Source organism: Hirsutella rhossiliensis, assembly GCF_020360975.1.
Source record: "Hirsutella rhossiliensis strain HR02 chromosome Unknown scaffold00016, whole genome shotgun sequence".
NCBI lineage: Eukaryota > Fungi > Ascomycota > Sordariomycetes > Hypocreales > Ophiocordycipitaceae > Hirsutella > Hirsutella rhossiliensis.
In genome coordinates, this window is record NW_025408682.1 from 773246 (window position 1) to 800970 (window position 27725).

At 54.7% G+C, this 27725-nt stretch overlaps 4 protein-coding genes across 4 annotated transcripts; 1 reads left to right on the top strand and 3 right to left on the bottom strand.

Annotated features, from left to right (window-relative positions):
- Positions 1-275: 275 nt before the first annotated feature.
- HRG_10606 (AMP-binding enzyme domain-containing protein) lies at positions 276-10679 on the bottom strand (the record flags this gene model as incomplete). The annotated part of the gene is made up of 4 exons (XM_044869077.1): positions 276-3134; positions 3192-3557; positions 3615-5792; positions 5847-10679. The coding sequence occupies 4 exons, from the start codon at positions 10677-10679 to the stop codon at positions 276-278; spliced, it is 10236 nt and encodes a 3411-aa protein (XP_044715819.1).
- Positions 10680-14050: 3371 nt separating this feature from the next.
- HRG_10607 (beta-lactamase domain-containing protein) lies at positions 14051-15655 on the bottom strand (the record flags this gene model as incomplete). The annotated part of the gene is made up of 2 exons (XM_044869078.1): positions 14051-15221; positions 15273-15655. The coding sequence occupies 2 exons, from the start codon at positions 15653-15655 to the stop codon at positions 14051-14053; spliced, it is 1554 nt and encodes a 517-aa protein (XP_044715820.1).
- Positions 15656-16150: 495 nt separating this feature from the next.
- On the top strand, positions 16151-16462 carry HRG_10608 (uncharacterized protein; the record flags this gene model as incomplete). The annotated part of the gene is made up of 1 exon (XM_044869079.1): positions 16151-16462. The coding sequence occupies one exon, from the start codon at positions 16151-16153 to the stop codon at positions 16460-16462; it is 312 nt and encodes a 103-aa protein (XP_044715821.1).
- Positions 16463-18437: 1975 nt separating this feature from the next.
- HRG_10609 (reverse transcriptase (RNA-dependent DNA polymerase) domain-containing protein) lies at positions 18438-20929 on the bottom strand (the record flags this gene model as incomplete). The annotated part of the gene is made up of 7 exons (XM_044869080.1): positions 18438-18685; positions 18743-19430; positions 19504-19827; positions 19989-20060; positions 20127-20259; positions 20312-20787; positions 20837-20929. 7 exons carry the CDS (start codon positions 20927-20929, stop codon positions 18438-18440), a joined length of 2034 nt encoding a protein of 677 aa, XP_044715822.1.
- Positions 20930-27725: the final 6796 nt, after the last annotated feature.

Consider the following 27725-nt stretch of genomic DNA (forward strand, 5'->3'; position numbering starts at 1 on the left):
AACTCTGATTTGCTGGACTGGAGGCTGAACCTGCCGTCTCTGCCCACGCCTCGTTTTCCAACAGCAACTGCAAACACATGCCACGTTCGCAGCAGGGTTACACCATCTTGAGCCCAGCCCACTGCTGCACTCAAGATGGTGACTGGGCAGCCATATGGTCCGGTCACCAGACACGGACTCCAGGAATCGGGATATTCAAGTCGGTAGCGTAGTGTCCGTCTTGGGCTCGACCTCAAATCGCGAGTTATTCTCTTCACAATAGACTAGCTGGCCAGTCATGCCGGCACAAGGGTGGTTGGAGGCGCGGCATCGAATGCGGAGAGGTCCGAGAGGACAGGGCTTTGGAAGACATCTCGGACGGTGAAGCTGAAGCCTTTGTAACGTGCCATTCCGACGAGTCGCATTGCCCCGATTGAGTCGCCGCCAATTCGAAAGAAGCTGTCGTCCGCGCCGATGCTTTCCGGGTCCATGTTCAGGATGTCGGCCCACAGAGCCTGCATGACCCGCTCCGCCTCCGTTTCCGGTGTCCGCCGCTGCTCGCCTGCGCGGCCGAGTGCCTTGACGTCCTTGGCAGAGAGCGAGGAGCCCATCTCCTGGAGCCGGCGCCGGTCCGTCTTGCCCGTGGCCGACATGGGGACGGTTGGGATTGGTATGTAAAGAGAGGGTATCATGAAGACGGGCAGTGCCTTGGCCAGGTGCTCCGTCACCCCGGCCGTTGCGTGGCGGACGGCGTTGTTATATTCTTCCGACGAGACAAAGCCTTGAATCTCCTCGAGGGCCACGAAAGCCACCAGCATCTTGCTTGGAATTCCCTTCGGCTGGACGGTCTCGGCGACGACCTGCACATTCGTCACGGTCTCGCCCGCGATCGTCTCAATCGCCCGGCAAACATGGTGCTCGATGTCCCCCAGCTCAACGCGCTGTCCCCTAATCTTGACCTGTGTGTCCTTACGACCCACGAAGAGCAGCGAGCCGTCTTCTCTGTACCGCACCAAGTCTCCGGTGCGGTACACTCGTCCGCGTCGCCCGGGCCGCCTGCCGTCGGGCGTTCCGTTGACCAGCCACGCAGGGTCTTGGATGAAGGCTGATCTCGTCTTTTCGGGCTCGTGTAGATATCCCTGACCTACAAGCGGCCCTTCAAGCCAAAGTTCGCCGACAGCGCCGACCGGTGCCAAGGCCGCGGGGTTCTCGAGGTCTACCACCCACAGGCACATCCCAACTCCCCGGCCGATGCCCGCATCCCTTGTCTTCGTTAGGTCCATGATGGAGCTGGTCGGCGTACACTCTGCTGGACCGTAGGCAACGGTAACCTGCGTTTTCTCGCCCGCCAGATCCGCATCGCTTGCGACGACGGCCTCGCCACCAAGAATCAATGTGGATAAATTGGAAAGGGCCGACTTGGGCTCGATGGCCCGCGCAACCGAAGGCGTTAGATCGACGACAGTGACTCCATACCTCTCCAGGCATCCTCCAAGATCGTCCTCGCGCTCGGCCGCAGACGGGATACATAGGCACCCGCCGGCCGTCAACGCCTTGAGGAGGCTAAGCCAAGCAACGTCGAAGGCGTACGAGGAAAAGTCAAAGACCCGGGAACTGCTATCGACGCCCACTGCGTCTCGCTGGTAAGAGATCGCGCTATAAAAGTTCTGGTGGGTGATGATGACGCCTTTTGGCCGCCCAGTGCTGCCGGAGGTGAACACAACGTAGAGCACGTCAGACGGCTTGACGACAGGTAATTCGGGACTCGGCTCGATGACGGGACCAAGGCATTGTTCGTGCCCTGTGATAAGCACCTCATCAGCTTCGAGTCGCTGAGCAAGGGCATGGTTTGCCTCCGACGAGAGGAGAATCTTTGGCCTCCCGGCGCCGGTGAACACCTGCGCTGTAATCGTGCGAATCCGTTCTTCTGGCTGCGAGGTATCGACTGCAACCGATGCTCCGCCCGCCCTCATAACGGCAAGGGCGGCCACTGGCATCCAACAAGACTTCTCGAAGCAAAGCGGCACGATGCTCCCCGGCCCTACGCCCTTGCTGACCAGCTGCTTGGCTAGCTTCGACGATAGCTCTTCGAGCTGCTCATAGGTCAAGACCCCGTCCCATGCGTGGATAGCAGGAGCTGTTGGCCGCTCTTTTCCATGCTGGATGATCAGATCGTGTACACAACCTTCCACCGATTCTGGCAAAGTCGCGTTCCAGGTCCACACATCGTCGAGATCTTTCTGGCTTGCCACGGTCACGTCTCGAAGCCTCAGCTGGCGCTGGCCCACGTCGAGCAGTTGGCGAAGAACATGCACAAACCCATGAATGAGCCGCGAGACGCGAGCTTGTTCGATGACGCGTGGGTCGAATTTCACATCGATATGCGCTGCGGTCGCCTCGAGCCCGACCATGACCACCATGGAATGAGCGCCGTGGCTTTGCCAGTGCTCTTTGTCTTCCTTTGGATAAACGACAAGGAGCGTCTGGAAGTTGCAGGCCATGGCTGCGTCCTCGTTCAAGCGACGGACCCGCTCCATGCCCATCTGATGGAACGGTGCCATCTCCACGGTCTGACGCTGCACTCCAAGGAGCAGGTCGTTGATGCTGTGATCCGAATCGACCACAACACGGAGAGGCAACGGGGCGACACATCCGCACTTTGAAACGGCTGCTCCGAATATGCTTTCGTCAGCGCACATGATTCGAGCTGTAAGGACAGCCCATGCAGCCTTGACTGTCGTGTCTGCCAAGAAGCTGTCGCATGCCCAGTCAAGCCCTTCCACGCTCAATTCTACATGATCCCGAGGCATAGGCTGGCGAGTGGTCGTTGTCGGCGAGGGAAAGTGAGACCCTTGGGTGTTTGCAAACTCGGCTTTCCAGAACGCACTCGCGGAAGCCTCATCCACCCCCATCGTGTGCTTGAAAAATCCGGACAGGAGCGTGTCTGCATCGTTGGCGTCGGTGAAGACATCCTGGGCGATCTCGGCCATGTCTTTTATGCCCAACCCAACATCGGTCACTAGGAGATATTCAATTGCTTGGTGAAGGATCTTGCTTGCTTCCAAGGCAACTTGGCGGTCAACATATGGCTCCCGAAACTCGATTGAAAGGTCCATGTCTGCCCCGCTTATCGAAGCGTTGAACTTGATGTCAAACTGTTCATTGAGATATTAGCTCCGCGTCGTCAAAAAGCCGCGGTCTCTCTATCATACCTCGTGGGCGTCCCCGCCAGCCAAAACGTCGAACGATACCCCCCTTGCTTCGTCGGCTTTCTCTTTTTCGGCAGGACGGACAGAAAGTGACGTGTTGAATAATCGCCTTCCAGAGAGGCCGAGGTGGTGCTGAATCTCAGCCAGCGAGACGTGCTGGATAGCCATGTGCTGCTTTGACCTCTCCGATGTCGTCTCGAGAACCTGTCGGGCTGGTTGTCGCAAGTCGACCCGGCTGATCAGCAAATTGGCCAAAGGGCCAACCAAGTTCTCGACGCCATTCACAGGGGCGTCACGACCAGAAGCCAAATATCCAAAGCAGACGTCGCGCATTCCAGTCATGTGCGAGAGAACCATGGCCCATGCCACCTGGAGAAGCGCGGAGGGCATGATTCCCGCCTTCTTGCAGAAATCTGCAACATTGACCTTGAAAGTTCCTGGACACGGTATCTCGGTAAACTTCTCCCGTTCGGCTTGTGCAGGGGCCACCGGCGACAGGGGAAATTCACAAGGCTCAAGACCATCAAGCAGCGAAGTCCAAGAAGCGACTATCTGGGCTCTGGGTGTGCTGTTGATAAAGCGTATCATATCAGCAAAGGCCGGAGCCGACGATAATTCCATGCCATCATATATCGTCGCGAGCTCGCTGAGAATCAAGGATGCCGAGTGGGCATCGGTCAGCGCGTGGCTCATGTCCAGCCTACAGGCGACCTCGCCGGTTGGTGCCTGGCAGATTGTGAGAGAATGTTCCGGCTCATCGGGGGCAAACGTTGGCTCTTGCAGTCGTGATAATGCATCGGTAGGGCTTTCCAGTCCAGGAGCAATATGGTTCACGCGTATGGGAGGCTCGTCAAGGACAAGCTGCATGAAGCCGTTGCCTTCGGGATGTAGCGCAAAGACAGTGGACAAGGCGGTGTGCCTGCTCACAACTCTCTTCCAAGCTTCCTCTAGCCGGGAAGGGGAGATGTCAGCAGTATTTCCGACTGTCGAAACACAGCGCCAGATTGTGTAGGTTATGTATGACGCTGAGCCCTTGACTGAGCTCAAGAGCATTCCCTCTTGGAGAGGCGAGCACGGATACATGTTTGTGACGCTGCTCGGCTTGATGCCCATCTTCGGAAGCTGTTCTTCCAACAGCACATCCAAGCCCCGGTACGATAACTGAAGGAGAGGCAAATCGCTCAACGTGAAGGCGACAGGCGCACGCGCGAGATGACGAGCGGCACACTCCAAATCGTCGATAAAGGCCTGTGTCCATTTCTCGATCCGACCTTGATGCTTCATGCCTTTGTGAAAGTTAAATGAGACGACGAGGACATTGTCCGACACGACGGCGCCAATCTCGATCATGAAAAACCGACGCGCTGATTTCGAAATCTCACAAATCTTGACGTCTGCGTCATCGGTACCATGTTGGGATGATTTGAAGAGGCCTTCCTCCCTCTCCAATTGTTGGAATCTTCCCGTGAAATTGAAAATGAGCTCGTAAACGTCGTGACCCTGGAAAGCTTGACGACCAGATTCGCTATAATGCTGGCAAGCATAGAACGGCAAACCCATGTTTGGCACCCTTCTTCTCGTATCCTTGACAAGCCTCACAGCGTGGGAGATGGACTGGTCGGGTGTGATGGAAACCGCGAGGGGGTACATGGTGGTAAACCACCCGACAGTGCCCGAAACATCTGTCGGTACGTCGTCCAGCTGCTCCCTGCCGTGACCCTCGATCCAAATCGCGGGTGCGGAACGCTCGGGGAAGGTTTGGAAGAACGAGTGGGACAGAGCACCCAGGATAAGATCGAGAGCTTCAGTTCGGAGACTGTTATTGCTATTCCCGAAGAGAAGCTTGCTGGCATCGAGGGGGAGGGCCACATCGAAACTGTCGCACTGGCCAAACGTGTTTTCTTCCATGGGCAATCCCCAGAAGCCCACGTCGGGTTCTGGAATCGGATACGGGAGCACGGCTAGCGGCGATAAATTATTGCCCACTCTGGCCTGAACCGCGCACCAGGTGCGAAACGACAAGGTTTTTGGTGAACGCAACTCCCCAAACTTGATGTACTCTTCGACGTCGTTCCAAACAATGCGCCAGGATACGAGATCGATGACCAAATGATGGGCCGAGAGCAAGACAACCTGGCTGCCGTCGGGCATGTTGAAAAGGTCGCAAGCAAAAACGGGCCCTTGACAGATATCCAAGTTTTCCTGTCGCCACTGACCGGCTGTACCGACCTCGTCCCGGTGAGTCACGGAGTGCTCAGCAAAGGCGAAAGATTCCGCAACGTTTTGGGCCACGCTTTGCTTCCAGAGTCCACTACCGGGGTCTCTGGTAAAACGCGCTCGAAGCATTGCATGGCGGCTGACGAGGGCCATCATCGCATGACTGAGGGACTCCGCCGAAACGTCGTGGCCCAGATCCAGCAGGAATGATTGGTTGAAATGGTTAAGGCCATCGGGATAATCGTTAAAGAATGACTGCTGCATCGGAGACAGATCAAACTCGGCAGCCGCGTCTTCATTCTCCTGTTGTTCAGCCTCCTCCAATAGCTTGCTTGCTGAAGTAGACATGGGCCGGCGGCGGGCCGCAAGTTTTCGAATGGTGTTTGCCTGCAGTATATCGCTTACGGTAAAGACGATGTTGTGCAGTCGACATCGGGATACCAACTGCATGGCTGAGATGGAATCGCCGCCCAAGCTCGAGAATCCCGCGTCAACAGACGCCTCATCCGCCGACAAATTGAGGACTGACATCCACACCTTCTGTAGAATGGTCTCCGTCTCATTGAGCGGCTGGCTCGACCCTTCCTTCTTGTCGCGGCTGCTGCGGTATTGCGGCCACATGGACGCGCCGAGGGCACGGAGATGCCGGCGGTCAGTCTTTCCAGCCGTGGTTACAGGCATCTCTTGAATCGGCAAGTACGCAGCGGGTACCATATAAGACGGCAGAACCTCACGCAGGCGTTCAGTGAGTCCGTCCGTTGCCTGCCGCACCGCGGCGCCGTGTGCCTCCTGCGTCATTGCCTCGGCCCCGGGGAGGGTAACAAAGGCGACCAAGATGGGATTGTTGGCGCCGGCCGGCTGCACAGCCTCTGCAACGACCTGGACAGTGTCCGATTCGCCAATGACTTGGCGCACGCAACACTCGACTTCGGCCAGTTCGACGCGCTGACCACGGATTTTGACCTGGGTATCCTTGCGCCCGATGAAGACGAGTGATCCATCGTCTCTATACCGCACAAGATCACCGGTGCGGTAGACGCGTCCCCGCCGGCCGACTGCCTGCATGAGCCACACAGGGTCGTCGATGAAGGCTGCCGCGGTCCGCTGAGGGTCATCGAGATAGCCCTGGCCGACGAGGGGGCCCTCGAGCCAGAGCTCGCCAACGTCGCCGACTGGTACCAGCAGCTCGGGGTTGTCGGGCTCTACCACCCACGTGCAGAGTCCGAGCCCGCGGCCGATGCAAACGTTGGTGGGGTCCAGCGTCGTCAGAGTGGAGGTCGGCGTGCACTCTGCCGGACCGTAGGCATTGATGATGTGCGTCTTGCCGCCCGCCAAGGAAGCATCGCTTGGCAGAGGCGCCTCGCCACCCAGTATCATGGTCGTCAGTCTCGAAAGAGCGTCGGAGCCGATGGCCCGGGCGACTGAGGGCGTCAAGTCGGCCAGGGTCACATTATACTTGACCAGGCACCCAGCCAGGTCATTCTCGCGCTCCACTGGCGACGGAATGCAGAAGCATGCTCCGGCAGTCAGGGTGAGGAACAGGTTCGACCAGGCAACGTCGAAGGCGCAGGATGCAAAATCAAGGACCCGAGCATTCCGGTTGTAGTCCAAAGCCTGCCGCTGATGGGCAATGGCGCTGCAAAAGTTGCGGTGCGTGATGAGAACTCCCTTGGGCGTCCCGGTGCTGCCCGAGGTAAATACGACGTAGAGGAGGCTCGAGGGGTCAACGGTGGGCAAGACGGTCGAAAGGTGATCCGGGTCCGGGGCGAGGCTTTCATGCTGCGGCGAGGCCCCAACGACCAGGACCTCCTTTCCGTCTGCGACAAGACGACGCGCCAAGTTGCCATTCTGGACCGACGACAGCAGCACAGGTGATGTTGTCTTCGACACAATCGCAAGCAGCCGCTCTTCCGGCTCCTTCGTCTCCAGCGCCACGAGCGCCCCTCCGGCCTTCATTACGGCCAGCACCGTCACCGGCATCCAGAGGGACTTTTCGAACAAGACGGGCACCCGGGTCCCTGCCACGCCTCTCGCAGCCAGACGATATGCTAGCTTTGTCGATTGCTCGTCCAGGTCCTGATAGGTAAGCTCTCCGTCCCAAGCGCAGAGGGCCGGGGCCAGGGGGCTTTCCCGGGCCCGTTGCTCAATCAGCTTGTGCACGCACTCGTCTACCCGCTCGGGAACCTTTGCGTTCCAGGCAAGGACCTCCTCGATGCGGTTTGACGGGGTCCGGGTTGACAGCGCCAGAGTCCCGAGCTTGTCGTGTCTTCGGCCCTGGTCCGCCAGTTGTCGAAGCACATGGTCGAAATTCTGGGCAATGGCTTCCATCTCTCGCTCTTGTACAACTCCAGGGTCAAAATCGATGCGCAGGCGGGCTTCGTCCGAGCCCAACTCGCACTCGACCTCGATGGCGTAGGTCGTGTGGCCCGACTCTCGCTTCGCTTGACCATCGTCGCTAGGCTTGCTCAGGAATGCCCTGCCGGCCGGGTCTCCCTCGCCGTCGGCGGGCTGCACTACCAGAAGCGACTGAAAGGAGCACGCTATGGCTGCCGCCTCCCCCATGCGCCGGATTCGCTGTAGCCCCGTCTGCTCAAACGGAATCATGTCTGCCGCCTGCCGCTGCACCGCTTCGAGCAGTCGACTCACGCTGGCCTCCCAGTCCAGCGTCACTCGGACGGGAACGGTTGCAATTGCCGGCCCAGCCATGTGCTCAATGCCAGGCACTGCCGCCTGGCGTCCCGTCACAGTCACGCCATATAAAGCTTCACTCGTGTTGCCACAACGCGCCATCACCACAGCCCACGCGGCTCTCACCATCGATGCCTGTGTGTAGTCGCTGTGGCCCCAGCCGAGGCCCGACACGGTGAAGTTGACGTGTGAGGCTGATTGTGGTTGTCGCAATGCCGCCGCCTTGGCCAAGGGGAAGTGGGTCTCTTGGATTCCAGCGAACTGGGCTCGCCAGAACGCCTTGGCAGCCGTCTCGTCGCAATCCTTAATGTATTTGATAAAGCCTTCCATGGATTCCAGATCTTGGCCGCCTTCGTTGTAGTAGGCATGCTCGGCCTCGCTCATAAGAAGCGGCAGAGACCATCCGTCGAAAAGAGCGTGGTGGATTTCCCACAGGAAATACGGGCGCCGGCCCGGGCCTGCGTCAATGATTGCGAATTTCGACAAGGGCGTGCCGAGACCCATCGGCTGTTCGACCGCGCTTTGCCGAGCTTGGTAGTCGTCGAGGTCTGTGCCAAGCCCCCACTGTGCTCCTTGCTCCAAGACAGCCTGCACGAGGCCGTGGCTTGGGAGGCTGACGATATGCGTTCGCAAAATGGGATTCATGGCCACCACTTGATCCCACGCTCGGCGCAACCTCTGGACACTTACCCCGTCGTCGATTTCAAACACCTGCTGCGCCACGTAACTCCCAGGCCGCCTTTGGGTCAGAGCGAGCATGCCTTCCTGGAGTGGGGAGCATGGGAAGAGGTCAACCACTTGAGACTTTTGCACACGACACAGCTGAGCAACCTGGGCTCGCAGGTCATCGTCGTCGGCGAAGGAACCCAATAGCGAGAACGGGGGGGTTTTGAGAGATGTCCGGCTCGCCGGGCTGGCCAAAACTGAGAGGTCGCAGAGACAGGGGTTCTGGTAGACGTCTCGAGCGGAGAAGTTGAGTCCTCTGTCGCGTGCAATCCTGCAGAGGCACAGTGCCTTGGTAGCATCTCCGCCAAGCTGAAAGAAATCATCGTCCTTGCCGATGCTTTGCGGACTAAGTTGAAATACCTGGGCCCACAGCATCAGCATGAGCTGCACCGTGTCTGAATAACCTCCTTGCTCAGTCTCCGGCGTTTCGAGGGCCCCGTCGCTCTCCGAACTGGAATGCAAGTTTTCAACGCTTTCACCTGAGTGATCGACGTCGGCCGGCTCCTCCTCTTCGACCAGTACGAGCCTTCCGTCATGCATGTGCCGTACAAGGTCTCCAGTACGATGAATGCGCCCAGGGCGCCCCGGCCACCGCGTTGACCGGCGCAGCACAGAGACTGAATCTTTGAAAATCACCGGGGCGTCGCTGTCGGATTCGACGGGGTACTTCTGGCCCAGCATAGGTCCCTCGAGCCATAGCTCGCCCATGGTCTCGCATGCTCCAAGCGAGCCCAGCTCGGCGGTTTCCGCAACCCAGGCACAAACCCCGTCGTCAAGGTGGCTCAAGCCGCCCCGTACCTTTGATTTGTTGACTGTCCACCGCGTTCCTAGCGAGGTCGACTCTGCATACCCACGGCTGCTGAACAATACTTTTCCCTCCTGGTGTCCGGTCGTGTCCGGTGGGGTCATCTGTGGCTCTCCGACATAGGTGAGGCGCACGCGGCCGGCGAGCTTGTGGTGATTGAGTTCCTCGGCCATCGCGGGCGTCAAGTGCACCGCGTTGGCCTGCAATGCCGTCATAGACCCCTCGACACGCTGTCGCCGGTCATACTCTGAAGGTATGCAAAGGCACCCGCCGCAGGTCAGTGTGTGCAGCAAGTTGCACCAAGCCAAGTAGGAGCCTTGAGGAGCAATATCAAAAACCCGAGAATCGATGGTGTATCCCAGGGCCTGTTGTTGGTAAAAAAGGGCAGTGCTCATGTTTCGATGTGTGATGGCAACGCCGCCGGGCGGCTGATGGGAGCCGGTGTCACCGGGCATGAAGATGACATTGAGTGTGTCGGAGGGACTGACGACAGGCATGTCGGGAAATGGGCTCGAAGGGTTCATCTCCGGAGCGGAGAGCAGCTTATCGTCCAACACCATCACGTCGCACGCCACGAGCTGGCGAGCTAGGTGACTGTTTCCCGGCGACGATAGGAGAATGGGGTGAGGCACCTGGGCGATGATGGCTCGGAGATGGTCGTGCGATTGGGAGGAGTCCAAGGATATCGACGCGCCGCCAGCCTTAGCGACACCTAGCACGGCTACTGGTGCCAACAGGGACTTTTCAAAACAGAGTATCACCATGGTCCCCGGCTTCACACCAAGGCCAATGAGGTGACAGGCTAGCCTGCTCGACAACAGGTCGAGCTGGCCGTAGGTCAATGCCCCGTCCCACGAACAGATCGCCGGTGACGAAGACCGCTCAATGGCAACTCGCTTGAACAGGCTGTGTACACAGGCTTCTATAGGCTCCGGCACCACCACGCTGGACACGCTGACATTGTCGGTATATCGCAGGTGGTTCTCGTTTTCGCTCTGGGGCATCTCGATGGGTTCGCGTGGGCCATTGGCCGTCTGTTCGGAATGAGATTTCATACTTTCTTGCCGAGGTTGCTTCACGGCCCCCTTCAGAGCTATCACAAGAACTTGGTTGCGTTGCGTAGACGGCGAGGAGAGGGGGAGAATTAGAAAATGAGGGGTTGGCCGAGTCACCAAGAGTGACCCTCAATGGCAAAATCAAAAGTACGGCGTATGGTGGAAAGTCGTCGGGCTCAAACGGGAGTAAGAGAGGGACAAGCGCCAGTCAACGTCGTTCTTATGTTGAAACCTGGGTGCGTCATGCCGGCTTTTCTTTTTCCTCCAAAAGGACCCGCCTGCAGAGTGCCACAGGCTTCTCCCGCACATGATCATCGTCTTGCAACAGGGTATAAGAAGCGATCTACATATATTCCGCAAGAGTGTACTCACCGGAAGCTGAGGAGCGGCTAGGCTGGTGACATTGCGTTTGACTGGCCGCCACTTGCATAGGCGGCCGATTGCTCGCCGGCGGCTTAGCACCAATCACAGCACTCTTCTCCCCGCCCACCGGTTGGTCAAGAGAAACATGATTTGAGCGGCTTTGATGGCCCGTTTCCCGCCCGGCTATAGCACGGTGTGGTACGGCCATGCAACTACTACGAGGCTCGTGAGAGAAGGCGGCGGAAAGTGGCGATGATGAAAAAGAAGCGGCGGATGACGCAGCGGGCAGAGTATGTACAGGAAAACGCAGCAAGAATACTTTGTACCAGTACAAGAAGAGCAGCCATGACGTTAAGTCTTGGACGAGTCTTGGCGCTCAATATCTGTCGGACAACCGCCAGACCATCTCTTCCTGGAGTCTCAACATGCGGTTTGACGACACGATTGCAAAATGTGTCGTATTAGTCAAACACTTGACACCAGCTGCTCCCTGAGGGCCCCCCTCTCATGCAGTTTCTTGGCGCAGGCGCATTTGACAACTGCGAATACATGCGCCACCAATGACGATTCTCTGCTAGTACTTTGAGGCACGTACGGAGTACAGGCGACAAGACGGGCTTTTCCTAGCCAAAGAGGGCTAGATCTGTCAAGCTGGATACTAGGATGCGGCATCGGCAGCCACTGTGCAGCACTACTACTGCACCCTGAAGCTGTGCGTGTGCAACAAAAAGAGCATGTTACTCTGGGCATACATACAAGCCCATGTCTTTGTGTGTCCAATGACGGCGGCAACAGCTGTGAAATCCGCGACTGGGGGCGGGAGAGCCAGAACGAACTTCCAAGAGGATGGCACGATATTAGCGGTAAACGAATAGCCATGCTAGACGAGCCAAGGTTCCCCTCAAACATGCATCCTTGGCCTTGCCGTGGCTCGCTCAGCTCAGCCTCGTCGGCGCGAGAACATGGATGTACATACATTTATACCTAATCGGCAACGAGGCGCCTACATGGGCGGAATACTGCGGGGAACGAGCGGCAGCCTGCTCTGCGGGCTGCGGCACGTTCCCCGCGAGAGGGCATTACTGTATTGGCGAGCCCTGTTTCATGTTTCGGAGGGGATGTTCCGAGCATCGGAGTCTCGACCCGGAGAATGATCGATGCAATACTGTAAAGTCACGTCATGCGGTGCAAAGGTATAAGAAGGGGCGCTAGCCCACTATATGTATGTAGTATGTACAGTATAAGCAAAATTGCAATCGTTGCCAATGATGTCGTGAGGCGATCGTCGAGAGCCTACGCACTCCGTAGCTAGTCCCCGTGGTGGGTCCTGCCGATGGCTTATAGGGGAAAAAATAAACAAAGCAAAGCAAAGAAGGGAATATGAGGAACGGAGATGAGCCAGGTACGGATTAGTTCAGGCAACAGGGAGACAGGGAGGGTGGGTCCAACACTCGGCTTTGTCCGCCCTCCATGCGCAGCGGCAGTTGAGGTGGCTGCCGCTCCGGTTCGTACAGTATACCTATACATAGGCGTACGTATATAAAACTCAGTAACGACGAAGCCTCTCAGTGCGACAATTGTCGCGCTTGCGGTGTTTGCAATCCTTACGCCCCCAGAACCGCAGTAGGCTACTGGCCTGCCGTCGAGGTTACATACCATGTTGTACGAATATTTCGGGGTGGTTGCACGGCGCCCACGGGTAGGGACTCCCGGGGAATGACAAACGAAGCCCGTCAATGCTCCATGTATGGAGGATGGCCTGTTGGATATGAAAAACTGTTGCACCCGGAGTGCGGATACAAGTCTGGGTCCCGATGCAGTTTGGCTTCATCACACGTAAACTGAGGCTGTGTACATACAGTACGCATGCGAAGGTATTACAAGCAAGAGACGCGCAAGGGGCCCCGGCCAGCCACACATACATCGGCGCTCGCAGCATGCTTCGGGCACCCTCGACTGGGAAAGCAGCTCATGTAAGTCGCCTGGCCAGGCCCCCGTCGATTCTGTTGTGGTACATGCATATCACGGCGCTTCCTTGCTCTCCCGGGATTGGTCAATGCTTTTTCTTCTCACTCCTGCGCTATTCGTCAAGACGGGCTTCGGCATGTGAATACCAGCCTCCCTTCCTTTATGTTTTTCGCGGTTTCATATGTTGCCGCGGTCCGCTTCCACCGCCTCAACACAGAGACTGCCATGTCTCAACCACATTTTCTCCAATTGGTCCCCGGGACAAGGCATCCCGCAGCACGGCGTGTTCCGGGCACGGCTCACGGCTCACGACGATTCCTCGCATCGGCAGCGTCTTTGCCGCTTGCCCGCCCGGTCCGCCCCCGCCACCCGCGGGCTACCATTGTAATACACCCCCTGCCAGTTTGCCACACTTGGTGCGGCAGAATTCGGCTACGCATATGCCTAGTCTCCAGCACACATCAATAGTACAGCAGTACGAATAGCTTGCGAGAGGAGATTTTGGCAGCTCAGACACTACCTAGACATGCAGCCTCAGCCGCGTTGCACCGCATTAAGCCTTCACCCAAGTTTGCACCGATTTACGTACTGTATACTACCCTCGGTCATGTAGGAGTATGCGGTATCCCGACCATGGCCCGAGCAGCTCGTAATGATGCGTGGACGAGACGGGACACAAGAAGCATGTTCTGTATGCCCTTGGATTAACCTGGTTGGGCCCAACAAAAAGATTTCATGACGATCTTCATCTGCATCCATGTCCCGTGCAAAGGCGCCCCTACCAATTATGTTGGCTGCGTTCAAGCGGAACTCGACTCGCCGCTCTGAGATCGTGGTCGGAGTGCAGAACTGTACATCGCGGCTGCTCCAAACACCTAACCACATGCTTTGCGACAATCGCTGGGGCTAGTTGACGCAGCCTGAGGTCATGAATTCATGTATTCGACGCCGGATAAGTCCCGTTCCCCGCTGTCTGCTCGTCTCATATATCAAGGCCCAACACGATAATCAATTTGCCTTGGAAGCTCCTGTTTGATCCGTCACACTCGCTCAAACCAAATATAGTCTTTGAGGCTTTCTTCCAAACAAATCCCAACCTTGACAGCCCTCTCACCATCGAAAACGAACTCGGCCTTGACGGGGGAATCGCCTTTGACAAATTTCTCGCTCATATAGGCGATAAACTTGGTCTGGTCACAGACGTGGTTGAAAGTCATGGTGTAGCCCATGGACCGATCCGTGGCGTCGACGTAGAGCTCCCCGTCCTTGTCCCCAATCTCGATGGTCCGATAGCCAGTATTCCGGTATTTGCCCGTGTAGTCGCTGAGGGGCCTGGTCCGCGGCTGGGTCCCATCGATGCCGGGGCAAAGCTCCTGTCGCAATTCATCTTCTAGACTCAAGCTTTTACCATCACTTTCAGCCTCGGATCCTGATTCCGACGTCGACGTCGACTCCGACTCGGATTCCACCTGCAGCACGTTGTTGATCAATTTCTCGGTAAGAATATCCACAACCTCGGCTGCGCGATCCGAGTTGCCGACGATGACACCTCCAAACTGGATCTGCGGTAGGAAGAAGTGATTTGATCGGAAGCCGTCTTCTGACCCGTCGTGGGAAACTATCGTGTGTCCGCGATATTCTCGAACCTCCCATCCAGCGGCGTAGTACAGGGAAGACGCGGGGGGCCCCGGTGCGCCTTCCACGATTCCTTCATTCTCCTCCTGATTCCCCGACTGGTCTTGTCGCATCCGCTTCTCAGTGAGCCCGCGAAAAACATCTTCCGTTATCGGCCCCTCTCGCTTCACCATCGCTTGGACCCATTTGATGTAGTCGTTTACACTCGTGATGATACATCCGGCACCCTGCGCCTCAAAGCTGTCGCTCCATGGGGTTTCGTTGTATTTGCCACCCTCTTCATCCCAAACGTATCCAGCGGCGATGCGTTCGCCCAGGCCTTTGTCAATGGCGCGCCTTGGGTGGAGGTTGGTCGAGTCCATAGACAGAGGTCTGAAGAAGTTTTCCTCGAGGAAGCTCGGAAAATCAAGCCCACTTTTGCGCTCCACGAGATAACTGGCCACGGTATACATCATGTTGCAGTAAATATACTTTGTTCGATTAGGCGCTACCACTGCTAAGTTTCGCAGGTTTCTCGTGATGGACCGCGCATCGTCTGGCTGGGGCGCGCCACAGCTCATGTATGAGGTGTCGTGACTACCAGGTTCGCGTTAGCCAGTGATCGGCCACCTCGAAGATGACACTCACGCCGCCATTCCAGTCCGATGGCTCAGGATATCCTCGACTGTGACGTCGTCATGGTCGTTCCCGGGCATGACAAAGTCGTCTGGCAAAAGAGCCGACATGGCGGCATCGTATTTGACATCGGGGTATTTTTCATCGTCGTTGACTAAAAGCGCCACCGAGGCTGCGGTGAGAGACTTGGAAGCCGATGCAATGTCGAAGAGCGTATCAGCGGTGCAGTCTCTTGGTGGATCGAGGGTCGCCTTCCCGAAGCCAGCTGAGGCGACCTCGTCGCCTTGCACAACGGCCAAGGCAAGTCCTGGCACATGGCATTCCTCGATGAGCTCTTTTATCTGGGCAGAGAAGTCGTCGGAGAACCGAAGCATGGGAGAGTGGATGAGTGCCATCGTTGAGGCTTGGCAGAGGCTTTTGTCAAGTCTTGAGATGAAAAGCGTGCGGCGGAGCCTCAGACCAGGTTTTTAAATCATCCAACGGTCACGCGTCTTATGCTGCGCGTATGAATCATCGACGCGTCATCTTGCATGAATAGCGGCACGGCGCAAACAATGGTCCGCCCCGAGCACACCATCACCAAGGAATCGCAGGTGTCTGTTGTCCAGTCATGGGGCACGAAGGTTGCGATGGCCGAGAAAGTACCGCCCAGACAAAGTTAACATGCTAGCCGTGGCTGTCACTCGGAGAGTGCTACTCCGTACGGCCTGCAAATTAGCTCGTCTGATTGAAACCTTATCTCGATAGACTTGCTGCCTCTTTCTGCCCGAAAGTATATAGCTTGAAGTATATAAAATACATTAAGGACTCTGTGTCAGTGATTCTTTGTATTAAAATGCCAACATCTTTGTCGCCTTCCAGCGCCAGACTACCTGCACAAATTGCACAACATGGGTCAGAGAACCAGCTACCCGGGCTGTTACCCGAAAAACTTCAACTTCCATAAGCCCCTGCTCATGTTCTTCAACCTCGCGACCGACGAATATGGATTGGACTGCGACTGTCATATGCAATTTGCTTGCCCGAACGGAGAACCATCGATGCCGCCCCACCTCGGTGAATTCATCAATGAGCCTATTCCACAGGAAGCATACGCGCAATGCCCAGAGCTCCGAATCTCGCCTACTCTGCCATTACGCGAATCCTGGGAAATCGAAAGCCCCGATATATGGAGCGACTGGCGCGACAACCATTACCCCTGAATGCAAGAAGGGAACAAGCGGATATCGGATTGTTAACGAGGCGGATTGACACACTCCTTGTCACATGCGCACATGATGCTGGCCTCAGGCAGACCGGCAGCAGAGGCAACGGTAGCCTGGACCATTTGATCGAGGCAAGCGGAATAGGACTGAATAGGCTTGAGGGCCTTACTGTTGTAAGAGAGCCAGCAGAAGTATATTCAACTAGCTAGGGCCCCGATGCAAACTATCCAAAGCAGAAGAAGAAGGGGAAATGGGTCCGAACCCAGCAGAGGTCCGGCCAGAAGCTCTTAACTGACCCCTGGTGCGGTTGGTCCGACTGGCCTCCGTGGGTCCTGTCGGCGTAGCCTCTTACTATTTTCCCTCTTTTCTTCCGTGACAACATCCCAAAATAATGTCTGCCGCGCTTGCTTTGGGGTGTGTGCCCTTGTCCCTGTCAAACTAGTGAGGGCGTGGTCCCACGCCGTAGGCGGAATCTGAAGCTGCAGTCCAGCCGCAGTGTCTAGCCGCGCGCTGATAGGCGGTGCGCAGCTCCGGGTTATCGTCGAGGATGTGCGGCACATTTCAAACCGGAGGCTGGCAGGAAGGTTGTCCGAGGCTGAGGTCCACTTCCGCTTCCTTGCGGGTACTTGTGAAAGGCCTCTAGTGAGTTGATACAACTAACTAGTCCCTATGCTGTTTACTATCAAGATAGAAAAGAAAGAAAGAAAGAAAGAGAATCTACTACATAAGAGCATAACGGCATTTTATAGCTTCGAGCCAATGGAAGGTTCTAGAAGCTAGGCGGCGCAGCCGCCGTTAAAGCGGCTTGCCCGTTACATTACCTCCTCCCGTCCAACGTTTCCTCTTCCTTGGGATCGTGGCAATCTGTGTCAAGATGACTTGAGAAGGTGACACTCTTTTATGTTTCTTCCATTGCTTCCATGCATCAGTGTGTCGAATAGTGGAAGGGGCTCCCACGTAGGCTGCGAGTAATCATGCCATTTTACGAGCACCTTCTTATGCGTACCTTCCATTCTTTCATCCAGAATCCTTTCGACGAGGTACATTTCTTGGCCGTCCACCAGCACCGGTGGGGCACTCTCTTGATCGATTTTCTGCGAAGGCAATGGGTCTCCGGGTACTGGCCGGAGTAGATCGACGTGAAAGACTGGATGGATACGTCCAGGCACATCCAACCTATAGGCATGTGGGCTGACTTCGGTGAGCACTTGATATTTGGCATGTAACCAATCGAGCTTCTTGCAGGGTCGCGATGTTTTGACATTTCTCGTTGAGGTATACCCAATCCCCAGGCTTGTATCTCGGTGCGGCTGTCCTGTGCTTGTTGGCTTGCGCTTGCTGTATTTCCTGGGCCATAGCTATCGCTGCTTGCGCAAACTCCGTGGCATCCTGTAGTCTCTGAATAAAATCCTCCGCTGCAGCTTCTTCCTGTGTTGTGTCTTCCGTGCTTCGATGCTCAACTAACTGGATTGGCTCATTGTGGTAGCCGTGCATGAAGAAGAACGGACTCAGTCCGGTGGAGGTTGCTTCCGCTCGTTAATTGTCGCCATCGCGACTGGAAGCAAGTCCAACCAGTTCTCCTGCAGATAGTTTGTCCATATCCGAAGAATCCTCTCTACCTCTTGGTTCATTCGTTCTGTTGCACCGTCGGTTTGTGGATGGTACGCCGTTGACAACCGCTGCTCGATCCCTAGCAGCTGACAGAAGTGTTTCCACATACCACTGACAAACTGGGGACCCTGATCACTGGTAATAGCCGTTGGGATGCCATGGACAGGGTAGTGTCGTTCGAAGAGTCTTCTTGCAACCGCTTCTGAAGAAATATCGTGTAATCCTTCGAGTTCGACGCCTTTGGTGAGTCGGTCCGTGACCACCATGCAGTTCGTCGCGCCATCTTTCCCCGACGGTGGGAGGTCAGTAATAAAGTCAATGGTAATTTCGCTCCATATGCGTTGCGGAATAGGGAGCGGCTTTAGGAGTCCTTTCTTTGTATCCTCCAGATGGTGTTTCGTCCGCAAACCTCGCAGTTGCGCACAAACCGACGTACATCGCTAGCGGCACCCGGCCAGAAGAAGCGTCTCGACAGAGTCGAGTACGTGAGGTCCCTTCCAGGATGTCCGGTGATATGAGAGTCGTGAGTTTCCTGGATGATCTTCGTACGTAGCGGCTCCGAACCGGGTATCCAGACGCGTTCTCTAAAGCACAGCAGGCCCCTATTGTCTAACGAGCATTCTGAAATGCTGACAACCTTCTCCTTCTGTAATCCTGTTGGCAAACTCTTCGCTCCATCTGCTACCAGCTTCGTGAGTTCTTGATAGAGCTTGTCTTCTTGGCGTGCGGCGTGCCACAGCTGCTGTAACTCCTCATCTTCAAATATCCTGATCTCTTTTCCGAAGTTGATTTCCTGGGCACCATCGGTGTTGGTAGACAATGTCGATATTGGGACCCTTCTAAGGTGGTCGTCTTGGAATAGCCTCATAATGCGTCCCTTTAGTCGTTCATCGGAGTAGTTTGCCGGCATATCCTGGTCCCGTCGAGAGAGCGCGTCAGGCAATCCGCCCTTGCGGCCCGGCCTCCATTCGAGCTTGAATTGGAACTTGGACAGGAACTCCGACCACCGCACTTGTCTCTCTGTCAACCTCCTTTCCGAGTAGAAGTATCTCAGGTTCTTGTGGTCCGTTAGGATCTTGAAGTGCTCTACTGCCCGTAGCTCTGGTTCCCACTGCTCCAAACATCTGAGAATGGCGAGTAGCTCCTTGTCATGGATAGCGTAGTTCGCTTCGGCTGCCGAATGTTTCTTCGAGAAGTATGCGACAGGTCGTACCAGTCCATCCTTATCATCTCTCTGCAGGAGCACGCCTCCCGACGCGAATCCTGAAGCGTCCGCTTCCACGATAGTCTCCCTTTCTGGATGGAAGTGTGCAAGGATCGGGGCCGTGATCAACAGGTCCTTGAGCTTCGAAGGCTTCTTCGCACAATCCATCCCAACGGAATGGCACGTCCTTCTTCGTTAGCCGCGTTAGCGGCTCCGCTATCACCGAGAAGTCTGGCATAAACACCCTGTAGAAGTTCGCGAATCCGATAAAACTCCTCACGGATTTAATATTCGTCGGGGTTGCCCATCCCTTCACAGCCTCAACCTTCTCTGGGTCGACTCGGATCCCACACTCCGCCTCGATGATGAACCCAAGGTATTTCACAGCCTTGACTTCGAATTCGCTCTTGTTGATGTCCAGTTGCAGCCCAGCGTCCATCAGTCGTTGGAGGACCTTGCCGACTTTGTCGCGGTGGTCTTGCAGGCTTCCAGAGGAGAAGATCAGGACATCGTCGATATACGCTGACACAAAATCATCGAGGTAATCCTGGAGCACGCTGTTAATATACCGCTGAAAGGCTGCTGGTGCGCCTGTCAGGCCGAATGGAACTACCAGCCATTCGAAGGATCCATAGCGCGTTCTGAAGGCTGTCTTTCTTCGTCGCCAGGGGCGACCCTGATCTTATGGAACGCTGCTATAACATCTACCTTGGTGAACCACCTTGCCTTGGCTATCGTTCGCAAGGTCTCGCTCAGTAAAGGCAAGGGATAGCGGTCCCTCTTCGTTATGTGATTCAAACCTCTGTAATCCACGCAGAAGCGGATGCCTCCGCCGGGCTTCTTCACCATAAGGACTGGTGCTGCGGCTGGCGAGCTGCTGACTCTAATAAATCCCTTGTCGAGTAGTTCTGTGAGGGTCTTTCGTAGCACCAATAGCTCCTCGCGGGACATGCTGTAAAGCGGTCCCCAGGGTAGGGGCCTCTCGGCCATGCTCGTCTTTCAGCACTTCGATCTTCAGGTCCACACCTGGCCGATGAGGGGGCAGCTGGTCGGCCAGTTGCTGAGAGAAAGCTCGAGACCACTTGTGGTACTGTGGTGGCAGCTTCTCCATTACGTCAGTCTTCGGTTTCGGTCTTAGGGCCTTGTCAATATCCGCCATTGTGACCGAGTGAACTCCAATGCCGCCTTTGCGTTTGTCACGGCGTGCTTCTGCTAAAAAGGTTGCGGCCATGACATTAGAGACGTCTAGCTGAGGAGGCTGGTAACGTCGTCGGTCTCGTACTTGGACTCCATTGGACCCGATCTCGAGATATCCTTCCTTCGCATGGATGTGAACATCCTGGTCTTCCATCCATCGTTTACCCAGGATCATATCCCAGTTCAGATCGTCGATGACGTACATGAAAACACGATGCTGCTGATGTCCATCGAGGTCGATCGACACATACGTGATCTTGTCGATTTTGACCTCCTTGCCGTCTCCCGCTGCATTCTCCAAGATGCGCGGCTGGACGCGTATATGTGGCAACTGGAGAGTGAAATGTGCGCTTGCTAACCGCGCCGTAGCAGAGGCAGCCATAGTCGACAAGAGATGGCACAAAGTCTGTGCCGTTCACCCTGACGTCTGCTATGAACGGTTCTCCGTCCATTTTTGCTTTTCCGCTCACATCCCATTCTCTCACAGCCGCCGCGTGTCCCTAGTCTGAATCTTCATCGCTATGAGAAGAAGCATCGTCTTCGGCGATCTCGGCTTTAGTGACCGCTGGTCGTGAAGGGGTCACGGCATTGACCTGAGTGCGTCGGGTCGTGTTTGCGGGTCGGATAGGCGCAGCCAATGGACAGCGCTCGATTCTGCAGTTGTCTCTTCCACAACGGAGGCAACGCCCTTCACGGTAACGGGCGTCCATCTCGGCCTGGTCGACCCACTGGGCACGCTTGCCCAACAGCGCTTGGTCTTCTGGTCGCTTGGATTGGTAGCCATATGTGTTCTTATCACTGCGGGTGCGCGCAGCGTTCACTTTCGCGGATGCTTGTAGAGTTGGCTCCCATTCCATCATATCCTCTCGTCTAACTTCGGTTTTCTGGGCAGACTGTTTCTGGGCAGACTGGCCTCCATGGTTCTGGTAGTTGTCATAGTTGTCCGAACTCTTTGTGTTGCCTCGGGGCCTTTTCCACTGACCCAACAGTTCCATCTGGCTGCTCAGCGAATCGCACCTCCTCGCCAGCCCAACATAGCTGCTGATGGCAGAGGGGTCAGAGCCTATGAGGGCTGCTTTCATTTTGTCGTTTAGTGCCTCCTGGAGGTAGGAAATCTTGCTGTCGTCTGGCCAATACTCGGCGTTGGCATTGGCGATCTCCTCTCAAAGCGGGGTAAAAGGACGTGAATGGTTCATTCTCTCCTTGCTTAATCGAATGCAGATTGCGTGTAGCTCTCTGCTTGCGATCCTCTCCCGTACAGCAATTCGAGACGGTTGAGTAGTTCAGCAACATTGAACGTTCTCTTCTCGGTTTGCATCTCCACAAATGTGGTCACGTTGTCTTTAGCCTTGCCTTCTAGGCTCATGAAGATGTACATAAAGTGGCCTTCTGCATCTCCAAGGGCTTCTTTATCGACTCGTAGCTTCCTTCGGTTTCTAGTTTCCAGCTTCGCCACTGGGCCTTGTCGCCGCCGAATTTAGGGATGTCTCGTAATTTGGGGCGCTTGGTTGGGTGAGGGTTGTGATTGGCGCCCACATGGGTGTCCTCGATGGGGACAGCCGGGGTGACAGATGGCATTGGCTCTAGGAGTTCAGACGAACGGGCTTGCTGGTGTTGTTGGAGTTCCAGGGCAATAAAACGTTCTTCAAACAGGGTATTTCTTCGGGAATTCTCTTCTCTCAGACTTCGTATCTCGGCAACCAGGGCGCTGAGGACGTCCGGCTGCATGTTGTTGTTATCTTCGGCCATCGCGACTTCGCTGAATGCTAATGGCTCCGATGGGACTCGGTTACTTTGGTGTCTTCAGTGTCTTCAGTGTCTTCGGTGATCTTGATAGTATGTGAAAGGCCTCTAGTGAGTTGATACAACTAACTAGTCCCTATGCTGTTTACTATCAAGATAGAAAAGAAAGAAAGAAAGAAAGAGAATCTACTACATAAGAGCATAACGGCATTTTATAGCTTCGAGCCAATGGAAGGTTCTAGAAGCTAGGCGGCGCAGCCGCCGTTAAAGCGGCTTGCCCGTTACAGTACTGGCAAAAATGTTCGCCCACACCGTGGCTACTTCCACGAAGCAGCAGACGAGAGCTTCCCTTCCACCGTAGACCATGCCGGGTGGGCCTGAGTGTTCCCCTTAGACGGTGTGATGCACCACATACGGTGCCAGCGGGAAGACCTGGTCCTTACTCCTTACTGTGGCTCGCACGTAGAAGGGCAAGAACTTGAGACGGGCCTTCTTTCTGTGGTGACATGTCGGAAAATGGGTTGGACCGCTTGCTGGGTATGGCGAGTGCAGGGGCCGCCGCGTAGAGGAGCTGCTTGGTGAACGGGTTCACGTTTGGCTTTACGAAACGCGTGGTCTCAGGCGTGCTGGAGTGCTTCTTTCCTTGCGTGGGGCGAGTCACGGGAGCTGGGCGTCGGCCGGAAGACAAATCGCTGAGGAGACCGTTAAGATGATTCAAGGGTCTGGGTGTAGCCCGGTCGATAATCGCGTGGCTGGCTAGCGGGTGCATTGCATGGAAAGCGAAAGAACGTCCTTGAAGGATTTCCTTTCAGTTGGCGAGTACCAACATAGATTCTCTGCTAGGATTACTGTTCTGCGTGCTGCCTACAAGCGGCGTATCACGTCTCGCCTGGTCCTAGAAATGCTAAACGGGATTTCAAAATCTGATACGTTGCCAACGGAAATAACATCTCTGTCGTAAACAATGCTGGCGCGGTAGGGCTTCAGGAAGGCATTTCTGGACAGGGCTTTAGCAGCCAGGTCGGGGACCTATGCAGCGCATGTGAATTTAGCTACTCCAAGAGTCTTGCCATCTATAGCAGCTCCTTTGGTATGGAAGGTGAAGGCGGCCCAGACTTTGCAGACAAATTTACCATTAAGTCTATTGATCGTAACAAGATGCTTCTGTTCCACAGTATATTCTAGCTCCTTGACGAGCCGGCAATCCGTCATGGGCTTTCCACAGCCCAAGTCTTGGCAGACCTCGAATTCCTTTCTGCCTGGCTAGGCCGAGATTTTGATTCGCATATACGAAAAGGAATGCAGCATGGATGCTTTTTCAGAAGGGCTTGAGTTCTGGAGTTTGGACCTCGGACGGCAGGCATGGTATCATTTGCGAAGACTTGCTTATCCGTCTGCTTCTGGGGGTGGTCTCAATAGCTCTGACAGGCTTCTTACATCCTTTCCTCAGGTGTCGAAATATTGTGTTCCGTGACTCGAACTTCTGCTTGCAGGTTTTTCATGTTGTAGACCTAGGCGTGATGGCCTCACCCTGCAACACATACTCCTCTAGAACGGAGGCGAGCCCGAAGGTTCCAGAGCACTTAGCGCACTAGAAGTAACCCACCCGTTTGAGAACCTCTCCGGCAACCATGTACCCCACAAAGTTCGTTTTAGAGGCGCCGGAGTCGCACTATCCTCACATTGTTGATTGCTACTGCACCTAGAACGCCAAGCTAGCCTCTATATTTAGGTTTTATAGATTCCTATATAGCGGGGTAAATTGTACCTCCTATAGGATCCACCTGCCTTCCTAGTAGTACCTTAAGCTAAGGAGGTTGTCAAGCTAGTAAAATACCGCTACACTATGCCAAATAGGGGCACCCCCATTAGAGGTGTTATTAACGGGTATTTTAAGTCTTTCTCTGCTTTGACAGAGATATATACTGCTGCAGTTGCTGACTACGAGTCCAAGAAATAAGATTGCCACTTAGAGGCTAAGTGTTATGGGCTGTACCCGGGTTTAGTAGACCCGGCCTCTGTTAAGTTCGAAAGAATAAAGTTATGCAGCGCAGGTAAAGAGACTTACTAGAGTCGGCCAATCGTAGATACGTCAGCAGTGCGAGGAACACGAAGGCTATTATTGTTTGACAAGTCAATCTTACCGTTCAGTCGGCCACCAGCGCCAACTCAGGGAGTTAGGTTGTTTTCTTTGGCGGGAACCTGCCATAAAATACACGCGGTTCCACAACTCCCGACATTTATTTAATGGCTTCTTTGCGGCTTTCCGACTTCTAAGTGTCCGTTGTGTCCTCAATATTTCGACGCATGTTAAAAGTTAGCAATTGGCAGCTTCAAATTGGAACTGCAGGGGCGACTCTTCCTCCTGACCTCCTTGTAGCCGTTCTAGAGGCGCATTAAGCCAGCGAAACGTCTTTATATGTACTACACACGACAACTATAGCGTATACATAATATCAGCAGCGGCCCTTCATTATTTGATCAGTTGCTCTCGACACCATTAGACGATAATGCCCAAGTTGCACTCAAGAGGTACCAGCACATATGAGGCTGCTTATATGGGTTTTTGCCTGGCTCTCTTCTAAGACCGAATGGTTTAGAGGCCTCTCGTCTGAAGCGTATATCGCCTACCTTACAATCAACCGTCAGTCGCCTTCAGTGCGCCGGTCATATGCTTGATCTCATCGCCAAAGCTCTCTTCTTCAGGCAAGGCGTTAGCAAGCTGGAGGAACGGCTGTGTGGCGCATCTAATGACGACCTGTTTAAGATATAGAGGGAATAAAGCTTTGTCCGCAAACTCTACAACTTTCTATACATGAATCAACAGAAGCGACCAGCGACGGATACGACCGAAGCAGTACGTTCTGCAGACATATAACGAAGGCAGCATCGAGCACCTCTGCACTGGGTCCCAGTCAATGGCGGAATCCGCTAAGTTCTATATATTTTATGATTGAAAGAACTCGCAATACACATCCATCCATCCACACCGACGGTTGACTAGGAGTATAATAGTAAAAGGGATAAATCCTTAACCCTCTAGGGTCCGCTCCCACCCATTCGTAAAGCTTCGCTAGAATCGTCGCAGTGCGCAAAGGCTAATCATATTCACAGCTTAGCCGCCTATTGCAGCATCCGGACCATATATAAGTGTCGCGAAGCGTGGCCTGATTTCGCAGTTCTCGGAGATATCCCTTGGCACCAGGGACCTAGGAAGCTAAAAAACAGGTTTTGAAGAAGGAGCTGAAAGGAGGTGCAGAGAGGAGGGTGGGGGCAAGAGGGGAAGCAGAAGTGGCGATGGCTTCCTATGGAGGTGGCGAGGGATAAGACGGATGTGCCGGCAACGGCTGGAAAAGAGGGGGAAAACCGGCAAAAAGCTCGGTAGTCGAAAGGACATCAGTGGCTTCTTTAAGCAGGATCTTCTTTGTCAATTGAGATGCTAGATGGGTATAAAGAGGGGCGTTGGATAGAGGAAAGAAGGACAATCAAGGCAATACAACAATCACTCCCCTGCCGCAATTGCTGCCCCCACAAGAATCAAACATCTCTGCCCTGCCTGTCCGACCCCTTACTTCCAATTTTACCTTCGTGCATTTTACATGCACTTCTCGCATCTCTCTTCGCGAGAATAAGACGTCTCTTTTTGCATTCCACCACCTTAAACTAGTTAGTTAGGAAAACAAAGCAAAACACAATAACAAGGAGCGAGGCAGTAATAAGGGACCCAGCTCCAACAGGGCATACAGTCGCGCAGCGTAGTCCTCGAGATAGAGTATATTTTGTTCAGCCGACTCAGTCGCAACTCGCCATAGTGGAATCGCACGTCGATGCGTAGATAGATATTCTCTACGTCCAGTTGCTCGATAAAGATCTTCCCCGAGGACTATGGTACCTCTAGCGGAAGCAGGTGCTTCTCTTAGGTGATACAGAAATCGCTCTCATAGGATACTGGCGCGGCATAGGAGAATAGGAAGCCGGGTGCACGTTGCCGAGGCCATTATCGCTCGCATGTCTGCAGGTAATACAAAGAGGAGCAGTGTCGTAGGGAGTAGAGGCAGTTATATGCATAGCAGAGGTACTCCGTCTGGAAAGTGGCTCCAGCAGGAAGCGCGGGATCGGCTTGAGAAATATGCAGCCCATCGTCCAGGTGAGATGCATATCCATTCGTTTCGTGACAAAGATATTCCAAACAAGAGCTGGTGGTGCAGCGGGCGCGGTGGCATGAGCAGGCCCCCGAGCTAGAGTCTGCCGTAAAAGCTAGTAAGCCGCTGCAGGTCAAGTTCCTTCTAAACGCAGGACACGACACCATAGGCCGCACTGGCCAATCTACCGGACTCCATGCGGTACGTCGCTGGCAAGAGCGATAGGAGGTAGTTGTAGTTATGTCGGGTTCCGTCAACGGCCTGGTCGTTCTCCTGTTCGAGGAACCGGATGCGGAATAGATGACTCTATCGGGAGCGTTGTCAGCTTACAACGTTTCAGCGACAAAAGGAGCAGTAGGCGAATACGGGACTCCGCTGCCCTCCCATCTCGCCTCCGTTTCGACGATCGCCATCTATCTTCAGATTCTGAGAAGCTGTCTTACATATCGACGCAAATAAACGCCGTGATAAACGGGATTAGCTGTGGCAGCTTTAGAGCTAATCAGCTGACAATCATATCTTCACCACTCTATTGTATACTGGAATGCAGTCACGGATTCACGTAAGCACTCCGCATTTTGGGCGGGTTCATATTGCAATGTGCAGCTGAAACTGATATCTGCCTCTTGACTCTTATCCCCAACCAGCTCAGTTTTACCTAAAGATGTTCAACTGGTAATAATTACGCTCTATATAACTTACTTTATAATTCAAAAGTCGACCTACTTAGTATCCACCTACAATCCGAGGCCTGATCGCTAGCGCTTAACCACTTCGTAAAAAAGCCTACTCTGAGATGGCGGCCAGGAAAATAGGCCCTGTTTTCCGTGTTACTAGTCTCCTAGCCTCCCAGCCTGACGATGAGCTGAAGAGAGCGCTAAAGACTGTCATCGAAGACAACTTGTCGGAAGAGGAGAAATCCAAGCTAAACATCACTACGGGCATCTTGCCATCTTGCCATAACCATGAGGAGAGAGTTGCGCTAGTGGAGTTCTACGGCGGGATTTCTGATTTCCTGTCCGAGCTAAGGGAGAACCCACCAGCAGATTGGCAGGTCGAGATGGAAGATACGGACGTCTGCTTTGACCAATACTTTTTCGGATTCATATAGCTTTATGTACTGAAGCCTGACACGCCGGTTATAGCAGAGTACGCTAAGTCTTAATCCTAGAATAACCCGCCTCCGCTATTCTCGAGCTATACTAATCCGCTGTATGCCAGCATAATCGCAACTACTGTCGCGAAGCGTGGCCTGATTTCGCAGTTCTTAGAGATATCCCTAGTCATAAGGGATCTAGGAAGCTGAAAACACCGGTATAGAAGAAGGAAGAAGGAGCTGAACAGAGGTGCAGAAAGGAGGGTG